Source organism: Numida meleagris, chromosome 2 (genome assembly GCF_002078875.1).
Source record: "Numida meleagris isolate 19003 breed g44 Domestic line chromosome 2, NumMel1.0, whole genome shotgun sequence".
NCBI lineage: Eukaryota > Metazoa > Chordata > Aves > Galliformes > Numididae > Numida > Numida meleagris.
The window spans coordinates 31,119,112-31,129,331 of record NC_034410.1 but is presented as its reverse complement, the minus strand read 5'-3'; the positions used below and the strand labels follow the sequence as shown (position 1 = coordinate 31,129,331).

At 48.3% G+C, this 10,220-nt stretch overlaps 1 protein-coding gene across 3 annotated transcripts in view; it reads left to right on the top strand.

The window, feature by feature from the left end:
• Positions 395–10,220, top strand: part of IGF2BP3 (insulin like growth factor 2 mRNA binding protein 3) — a 113,749-nt gene continuing 103,923 nt past the window's right edge. Inside the window, exons 1-4 of one of the 3 annotated variants that reach the window (XM_021387711.1) lie at positions 395–625; positions 767–852; positions 1,116–1,317; positions 2,125–2,185. In XM_021387711.1, the coding sequence (XP_021243386.1) occupies positions 1,143–1,317; positions 2,125–2,185 (236 nt within the window). In that variant the 5' untranslated portion in view covers positions 395–625; positions 767–852; positions 1,116–1,142. The other 2 variants (XM_021387708.1, XM_021387710.1) reach the window with 2 other exon arrangements.

Below are 10,220 nucleotides of genomic sequence, written 5' to 3'. Positions count from 1 at the left end.
CCCGGTGCCCCAAGCGGGGTCCCCCCGCGCCGCTCCCCTTCCCCATCCTCCCCCGCTGCCCTCCGCCCCTTTGTCTTTTTTTTCTGGAGTATTTTTTCCCCCCTTTCCCCCCTCCTTCCCGTAACGCCCGCATCGCACAACCATTACCAGATGGGGCTCCGGAGGGGCTGCGCAGCCCCCCCCCCCATCGCAGCCCCCCAGCACGCAGCCGCAGCGGCTCCCCCTACCCCCATTCCCATCCTCATCCCCATCCTCCTCCTCTTCCTCCCCCCGACCCTCCCGGCGCCGCGGGCTCTCCGCGCCGCGCCGCCGCTGCCCAATCCCCCGGCCCGGCCCGGCCCGGCGGGGAGGAGCGGGGCGGGGGGCGGGCACTGCGGTGCCTTTTCCCCTCCCTCCTCGGGCCGCCACCCCGCTCGCTCGCTCCTTTTCGGGTGGCTGGGGCCCCCCCGGCGGAAGGGCAGAGGCGGGGGCAGGGCCTGCGCCCACCCGGCTCCGCGTTCCCCTTCCCCCGCTCTCGACTCGTCCCGTCCCGCCCGGCTCCCCCCGGCCTTCACCCCGACCCTCCTTCTCCTCCCTCCCCCCTCCGGCCCAGCCGCTCGCTAATTGAAGAGCCGGGATTCCTCACGTGAGAAGTTGATTTGTAGTTTGAACACGTGGCTCATTCAAAAAGCCGGAATATTCAAGTAATTTTTTTTTTCTTTCCCTTCTCTGCCTCCCTCCCTCCTTCCCTCCCCCTCCCCTCCTCTCTCTGTGTGTTTTTTTGCAGCGAGAGGCGGTGCCTGCGCGCACGTAGTGTGACATTTCCATAGTCCGCCCGCTGCTGCCGGAGGGGCTCGGGGGCAAAGACAAAAAGTACTTTTTTTCCCTCCCTCCCCTCCTCCTCTTCCTCTCGCAGCCCGCCATCGCGGCCCGGCGCCGGCTGTTCCCGCGGCCCCTCATGCGCCCGGGTGGCACGGCACGCACTTAGGGCTCCGTTCGCCTTCGTTTTCATTTTATTTTTTACCCCTTGAGAGAGGGAGGGAGGGCCGCGAGCTGCGGAGCCGATTATCCTCCCCGTCCTCTCTCTCTCTCCTTCCTCCATCGCGTTTTGTTTTCTCCCCACCTCCTCCCGCCAGCCGAGGGCTGCAGCCGCCGCCGGGAAGATGAACAAGCTCTACATCGGCAACCTCGGCGAGAACGTCAGCCCGCTCGACCTGGAAAGTCTCTTTAAGGACTCCAAGATCCCCTTCTCGGGCCAGTTCCTGGTGAAGACGGGCTACGCCTTCGTGGACTGCCCCGACGAGAGCTGGGCCATGAAGGCCATCGAGGCGCTTTCAGGTGAGCGGCCCCGCGCCCACCCCCGACGGCCCCCGGTGCCCCCCTGCACCCAGGTGAGACTCCCCCGGCGCGGCGGCGGCCCCCGGGGGGGAAGGGGTAAGCGGAGCGGGGCCGGGCCCGCGTCTCCCTGTTTTTTCCACACCCCGGGGCCCGTCGCGGGGGCGGGCGGCGCTCGGTGCCCCCCCTCCCCCCTTCCCTCCCCGCGGCCCCTCGGCTCAGCCTGGCGCAGGCCGCGGGCTCCCCGCCGAAATGCCCCGAAGCCGGGAGGGGGAAGCCCTGTCGCCCCCCCTCAGCCTCCCCCCCCGCTCCAGCCGGTATTTATTTCGGTTTCTTTTCGCCTCTCTCACGCACCCATCACCGCCTCCAGCAGCGTGCCGGCTCCCGGCCCCGACATCCTGTTTTTGTGCATTTTAAAAAAACAACAACAACAACAACAACACCAAAAAAACCCACCAACAACAAAAAACCCCACCAAACAACGTAACAACTACAATAATAATAAAAACAGCGGGTGAGGCGGCTTAGCGGAGCCACTGCGAACGGCGGCCGCGCCGCGCTCGGGCTGCTTTCCCCGCGTGCTCCCGGGCCGCGCTGGAGGCCCGCGGCGCCCGCAGCCCCTCTCGCCTTCCCCGGAGCCGTTCCCCGGGGGCAGCGGCCCCGCAGCCGCGGCTTTGTTCCCGCCCCGGGCCGGCGCTGCCCCGCGGCCGATGAATGGGCTTTAACGTGTTGCGCTCCGCTTTGCTGCCTCGCGCCGCCGCGAGCCGCACGGCCGCTCTCCAATATTTTCCCTTCTGTTCTTCTCCGCAGGTAAAGTGGAGCTGCATGGGAAACTCATAGAAGTTGAGCATTCAGTCCCTAAAAGACAAAGGTAATTTCTCTTTTTTTTCTTTTCTCATCATTTTTTTTTTCTCGCGTTTCCCCAGTGAGAAGCGATTTGAAAAATGCATAGGTTTGGGTTTCTCTTCCTTATAGATAAAGGGACGGCTTTCTTACACCCGCAGCGTGCTCTGTACTAGAACGGCCCCAAGTATTTCTATGGATTGCGTTGTCCAGGCAGCAGGGTAGTATTAAAAAAAAAAAAAGGGAAAAAAAAAAGGCCTTTCTGTGGAATGATCAGGTTATTGCATTGCAATGGCAAAAGGTTGGTGAGATTTTCAAGTTCCCTAGAGGAGTTAAAAATTGGTGTGCGAGCAGGAGCTGCAGTGAGGGGCTGTGGAGCGGTGAGCACATGAGCTCCAGCAGCAGAACGCCTCGTGTAAATACGCCGCTGTGTACATCTCTCCGCTCCTGCCATGTTGGAGTCCAGAGCATTTTATAGGCACGCGGTGCAGGGCTGCGTTTGACTATCTGTGTGCAAGAGGGTTTGTATCTCTTTCGAGCTGGTGTAGTGAAGCAGCGGGAGGATGACTTCTTCCCAAGAAGGGCTGGATTAATGGATTCTTAATTTCAAAATGCATGTTTAATTTTTTCGAGGTAGTAATTTTGCGGGCCTCATGTACAGAAGCGATACTTGCGATACGGCAGGGCGGTGTTTTTCTGCTGCCTGTAGCAATTCAGCCACAAATGTTAGATTGCAGGGAACCTGGCATGCACCAGATAGTACCAGCAAAAGGGACGAAACTTTCCACGTGCTTGTTTCTGCGCTCCATTATTCAATCTGAGAAGTACTGTCTCCAGAACTTTGGGAAAGGGGCTTCTGCCATTTCAGCATTATTTTTAAAAGCACAGTCCTTTGAAAATAGTTGTTTGGAGAAGGAGAATTTGGGTGTAGTAATGGGGTGCTTTGGGAATTGAAGTTTAATCACTGTTATGTGTTGGAGGAAATCTTTGCTTGGGAAAGTGTGGAGGATTTTTATTTAGTTAAGGGGTGTTTAAAAAAAAAAAATCAAACCAAAAACCCTTTCTGGACCATTTCACGCTATGCTGATCTTTGTGGTTGCATTTGCTACTTATTTTAATTGGGAATTAATGTACTATATGTGCCCCTTCATTTGTTATGCAAGGTACGTGGCTTTGGTTTGCAGCAGTCTGTATTTTGTGTCATATGTATATAAAAGAAAAGTATTGTGGAGGGAAAATATTTTTAGATTTGAGGAAGAGTCCATGAGACATGTAAGAATTGATCACTTCCTCTCAATTTCCATAATAAATGAACGTATTGTTCTTATTCATCTTAAGCTTGCACAAATTATTCTGCTTACGTTGTTGAAAACAAATTTATTTTGCTTATGGTAAAGGTAAATTGAACATTGTTGTGCCCCTCCCCCCAAACTTTTTGTATCATTGTTTAATGCGCTTCAATGTATTTTCCTGCCCTCCGAGTTGTCAGATGGAACAGTGTAAAAGTCCCTTCTTCACTTTTGTTGGTGTCTTTCTGTGTTTGTGAATTCCCAGCTATCACGAGCATGGGTCTGTCTGCACTGGGGTTGGGAACAGGGCTGCACTGGACTTTAGCACTTCTATGCCCATATGTAGGCTGAAGCAATGGGGTTTAAAAAAAAAAAAAGGCAGATACAATTATATCAGTCTAGCTGCCTTGTTTCTCCCCAAGACCTCACTAGTTAAAGCGCATGCAGCTCGGATTTATACCACTGTTTAAGAGAAAATTAACTTGCATTTCTCATAGCTGTACTTCCTTCCCCTTTGTTTCTACTCCTCCTCTTCCAAAATCAAATATAGAAAACCATTTAAAATTTGTTCGGTGGCCTCCGTAAGTTAAATTAACTTTCCTGCTCCTTTTATAGATGTACAATGCTTTTCCATTTGGGGGTGGGACTGGGAGGAGGGGGGGGGTTGTCAAAAAGTTGGGATTTTTTTCACGTCTCCAGACATTGCTCACTGGGTGTGTATGTTGAGTGGTGAGATGTGTAAGAGCACGGCCTTCCCAAGCTGGCGTTTTGGTGAAGCTGGTTGTTAATGTGTTCTCGGAGTAACTTCCTGCAGCCCCCGTATCTCTTGACGCAGGGGGTGCTGGGCTGGCCTCTGTGGGGCCTTGTGTGCTCCTCTGCCTCTGAAACGGCCAGAGGAGTGGCACCATTCACAACGTCAGTGAATACACCAAACCTGTCCCTCCCTGTGTGCATACGATTAAGTTTGGTCAAGTGATGTTTTTTAAGAGCAAAAGTTGGTTTGTGGTGTGTTGGAATTATTTAGCGCGTTGTATTGCCCCCTGGTCTCTGAGGCTGCTTTATGGGGAGCTCCAGCTCACTGTCTCACAAATTCCTCTATTACTATTTTTTTTAACTGTACATCTACCATTGCTCCCACTGGTGGTTTGCGGGTGTCTTTCCAGGGGAGGATAGGAGGGGAGGCCGAGGGCTTGGCCATCTATTTCCCTGTCACGCACAGGAGGTCAGGGTGCCATAGACTGGGGCTGCCACGATGCCAATGGCTGGAGAGGGGCTCGGGGCCGGGGTGGCTGCGTTCCAGCCCCTGCTGGATCCCCACGTTTGGAGTGAGCACACCCAGGCCTGCAAAATTACCTCCCTACCTGCTGTGTGGGCCTGTGTGTGGCTCTGCCTCCCCTCCCCCTGGAAGTATTTAAAGACAAGGGCTGTGCTGAAAGAAGGGGCCTGGTCAAGGTTTTCTTGATGGAAGGGTGGGGAATTATTTTGGGGGAGGTGCAAAGTCTTTAATAAGCTCGACGTAGATTTCTGACTTACTATGGAAATCTCAAGGGAATGCGAAAGGAATGCAGAAATTCTGCATTCGGACCCCTCTGCATGGAGGAAGGCCGCTGCAATATTTGAAGGTTTAGGTCACTTTATTCAAAACTCTGTGGAGGCATTGCAATAATCCCGCCCGCGGGTCATGCTCTGCTGAGGAACGTGGGGCACGGCTTGTGGCGGCTGTGCCTCGGCCCAGCTCTCCTCGCTGGGGCCAATGCTGTGCAGCACATGGCGTGCACCTTTGGGTGCTGCCTCGTGGTGCGGCGGAAGCAGCTGGCACCTCTCGAGGCTGCCTGTGCTGTGCCTGATCACTGAGATGGCCCTGGTGTCACTTCTGCTGTCCCTTTCCCCTCATCACACCCAAACTGGGGGTGCCTGGGCCTGTCCCTTCCAGGTGCTTAAATCACTCATGACACCTGAACTGTGTTAATGACGAGGTGTTTTCTCTGATTAGGAGGTTAATTTTTTTTTTTCCAGCACACCTCTGGGGGCCCTTTGTTTCTGCTGAGAAAATAAATTCCCTTTCCCTCTGCTGGAAGGGGTTTCCCTGGGAGAGCAGAGCGACAAAGGTGTGCCACGCGGGTGAGGCCTTCTCCAACATAAAGCCCAAGTGGGCGACAGCCGATCTGAGGGAAGCAGGCCCCGAAGTCCTCACAAAATCCGTCCGTGTGAGCCTTGTGCTGTGCCGTCGGATTGGGTTGCTAATTTCTTGTATAATTAGGGCTTGTGTCTTCTGTGTACGCAGGGCAGCGGGAAATGACTTCAGGGCCAACCTGTGCAGGGGAGCAACGACAGTTGTGGATGTTTAAAAATAATTTAGTGGCAGACATTTTTAGTTTTGCTTCTGTAAACATAAAGCAAAGCTAAGCACGCTGTATGTAAGGAGACGTGATAGAAAATGTCACTCATTAACCATATTCATGCCCTTTTCTGTGGAACGCGCGGCTGAGGCCATGCCTGGGTCCAGGCTGGTGTTTTAGAGAGCGAAGAGTCAAAATTTGCGATTTAAAATTGGAAGCTTTAGTCTCTGTTCTCACGTTTATGTTTACAGATGTGAGCAGGGATTTTTTTCCTCTTAATAAATAAATAATTGTTTGAAAGCCCTCAGTTGTAGTAGAAAGCACAATCCTGGATTTCTTTTGTGATTCCTATGTGGACAAGTTGTGATGGCAAGAACAAGAAATTATTTGCTGACCATGTTCTCTTATGTTGTTGAAAGCTTAAATTTTACAACTCCTCGTACTATCTGATCATTTGAAAAAAAAAAAATCCTTTTTTGCTGCAGTTTTTTTAATAAGCTGAAGTACATGAAACACATCTCTCAGCTTATGTCCTGGAAGCTCGGTCTCGTTCTCTTTTTGCTTTTTGGGAGATCATACCTGTAGTAGACGTTAAGTTGTGTGTAGATTGGTAAATCCTGAAGGGGAGGAATGAAAAATAATGTTTCTGAAGTGTAATGCAAGAGTAATGAAGTATAAACAGGAAGCATTTACGAATTCCTATGTTTTTCTTCTTATTCTTACTCTTGGAGTAATGAAAACTCTTTTGCACCTTTTTGAGCCCTTGAAAGTGGTATTTTTGTAAAACGAGGGTATTCATATCAGTTGCTCTTTTAAGTGCAGAGCATAGGACTCTACAGTGCTGGAGTCCTTTTATGGCTTCTGGCTGGCTTTTGGGTGGACTTCAAATGCTCAGTTTTGACCTGAAAAATTCTTGAAGAGCTTGGCATTTATCTCCCTAACAGAAAACATGGAGCTTCCCATGATGTTCTCGAGCAGGGACACAGGCAGAAATAAAATACACCTTTCTCAGTCACGGACAGGGCTCACACAATGAATCCTACCTCCTTAAACCTGCTCCTCTTCTTAAAGACATTTTAACTTTCAAGGCTTTCTCCTCCTAAGCTTCTGATAACTGGTGCAGAGGTGTGGAGCACAAGTACAGCTTTTTTTCAGGGGTTTTGTCCTGTGCCCAGTGAGGCAGGCATGGTGTGGTGTGGCATGGACTTCAGATTTTTGTTTTTGTAGTTTGAGCCAGTTTTATAATTGAAATTTGTCCCTTGAAAGCAAGAAAATAGGTGGAGTATTGGGGGCAAAAAATAAATGTTATAGAATGTCAGGGAAGTAACTTTCCCTATTTTTCAGAGGGAGAAGGATAGCTAGAAAAGCCTGAGCAGGGTTGCTGCGTTCAGCAGTGCCTGGGTGCAGTATGTGCATCTGGGGTGCTGCAATGCTGTTCTCTTCTATTGAGCGCTCTCTGTTTTGTATGCAATGTGATTATCTGCATGTTCTTTCTCTTGGCTGATGCAGAGTACAAAGTTTTATGTTAGCTAGGATAAAAACATAACTTTTCCTTATTTTGTTTAGACAGGTGACACTGTCACCAGAAGTACTGAGGATTCCATCCATATATATATTTATATTTCCCTGGACGTGCAGAGAATGTGCATTTATATGGATTTCCATTTTGCATCTTTGCTGTGCAAATCTTACATCTGCTGTCCAAATAAGAGCAATATTGTTGACAATGTGATCTGAAAAACTGCGGGGGGTACCCTTGGCATGGGGTGTGCTGCGGAGAAGCAGATTGGGTGCGCCTCAGTCTCCTGGGGCTCTCTTATCAGAGCAGGCACTTCAGAGGCAGTTGTTCCTTCCCATCACCTACAGTGTAAGCAATCTGCCTTTGGGAAGTTCCTGTACTGAAACAAGAGCTTCTGTATGTTTGGGCATGTTTCAGGTAACTTAAAAATGAGAATAATTTAAAAAAAAAGTTTGGAAAGATGGAAAAACAGGAGGGAATAAGAATCTGCAATATTGGTTGGTGTTGACAGATGCATATGTTTGGCCAAGAAGAAAATCTTCGCATTTGTAGTTAGATATCTTTATACTTGGCAAATCAAATGCACTACTGGGGTCAATATTAGGGTAAACGTTAAAATACTGAACATAAAACAGCTGTAAGAAAGCAGGTAGAAAAAAACGTGCTTTATCCATAAGTCTATTGAAATTTGATATGGAAAACTATATTCAATTGTGATGTTAATTGTTATTTTGCTGAAATGTGTTCTCAGAACAGTTAGCACAAGAGAAACCTGCAGGATAAGGGCCATCTCTTGTGCAGTGCAACCCTGGCACCGAAGTGCCTTTTAGTTGCTTGCCTCTTCATGGTGCACCAGCATCACCCAAAACTGTCCATGTTCTCATCTGAATGGAAAACTGCTTATAACAGGAAACATGAGGCATTCAGTATTGTTGGTCTAGTTCAGATTTGGGCTGGAGCACAGATAACAAAATAAGTCAAAGAAGGATCCGATGCTTCTTGGATATGGGGCTAAGTATTGAAACAGTCTTGGAATGAGAGGCCTTCAGGCAGGATGGGCCTTATTCCATTTGATTTTTTTTTTTTCTTGGTACCTTGATATTGAAAAGAAGTGACTGTAGCCTGGTCAGAAATAATGCAGGGAAATGTTTCTAAGTGTGTGTGTAAAAATGTGTAAAAAATATGAATATTCTAAAAGCGCGTTACTGTAAAATCAGTGCAGTTTAAGGAGAGATTTACTAAAAATATCCAGAGAACCTATAAAAACCACCAAGGTTATTGGTGGTGGCTCTTTTCTTTTTGCTAGTGTTAGCACACTTGAACACAATTGGAGATGAATGTTCACTTTTGAAAGATTAACTTTCATGCTCAGCTGAGCTTCAGGAACGCAATTTTAAAATACGTAGTCTGAACCGAGTATCTATCACATTTTTCCCCTTTGAGAACAGCAGAGCTTTATTGTTTCAGTAAATTGATTAAAAATTTAAAATAAAAGGTACAGCCTCCGTAAGTTCTCCCTTATGGATGGAGATCTCCCTTAAAATGGAGCTTGCTGCACCTTAATAGAGTGTGAAGTATTGTGGTGCAGAAACGTGCTCCATTTGCACCAGGAACTTGCCTGCGTCTTCTGGTGAAGGGGAAGGTACCACTTTAAAGATAAGTTAATAAATTAAAAAAAAAAAAAAACAAACCACTAAACAATCAACAGTAGCTTTAGAACTGCTACAGGATGGATCACCCAGGAATTTGTTTCCAGTGATGAAGTGGACTATTTGCTTTACACACATGTGGGAGACTCTTGATGTGCTGGTGACTCTCCGGTTATCACACAAGAACAGTGCAATTTTTCTTCAGCCCTCTACAGTAAAAATTTCAAAGCAATGTGTCCGTAGGACAGCACTTGAAAAACACATTCTATAGGTGTTTGATGAGGAATTTAGGCAGTAGTTTAATCCAAGATAAGAGACAAGATAATGTGTGAACTACATATTTTCTTTTTCCTGTTGTGAGTTCTGATAGAATTGCTTTAGATAGCTTTCCAGTGAAAGTTTTCCAGCAGCTGTAGGCATTTAACTTGGAGGGGGGGGGAAGAGGGAAGGAACTGATTGTCTAGGAATATTGTGCACTGTTTGGTTACGGATGGGTACTGCTGCACCATCAAGGATGCGTGGTTCTTCCCACCAAGGCTGTGCGGTGCCCAGAGGAACCACGTTTTCCTTTGGAAAACCGGTACTGAGGTGTGTGGAGGCAGCTGCTCACTGGGGTGGAGTGAGAGCTTCTCAGACCTTTAGCAGCACTGGTCTCCATGTGTTCAGGTGCTGGCAGTGAGAGCTGCTGTGCAGCAAGGCTGTGGGGATTCTGACCCTGGTGGGAGAGCTGCGCTGCCCTGCCATTCCATCCTTACTGATGGTATGGACTTTGCAAAATTTTCATGTAGGGCACTTTATAAGAAATATGTATCCTTCAGGGCTGCTAGGTATTTAAAGCTGTATGGAAATTGAGATTATCTTTCAATTTCAAGTACAGTAAGAGATGTTAAGCATGTAGTTAAGCATGTGTTCTGTAGATTTACTAACATGTACTGAAGGAACAGAAAGGTCCTATGATGCAGCATGGGTATTTAAGCTGATTCTAATAACCTGTGCAAAATAAAGGAGAAATGCTCAGGTCTTAAAGCCTGAGCACAGATTTCTTCTTTCTTTGCAGTACTGCATATTCAGCATTAAATTCCTCCTGAGTTCAATGCTGGTGCTCAGTAGCAGTGGTGTAAAACCGCTTTCACTCTACTAATAGTGCTTCATCCTGAGATGCATGAGAACTTGAAAAAAAAAAAAAGACCTTAAAAAAAAAGTGATGATAGTCACAGCAGGTGACCATTGGTTCTTGGTTCATTTATTCATTAAATGCAAAGTTTGG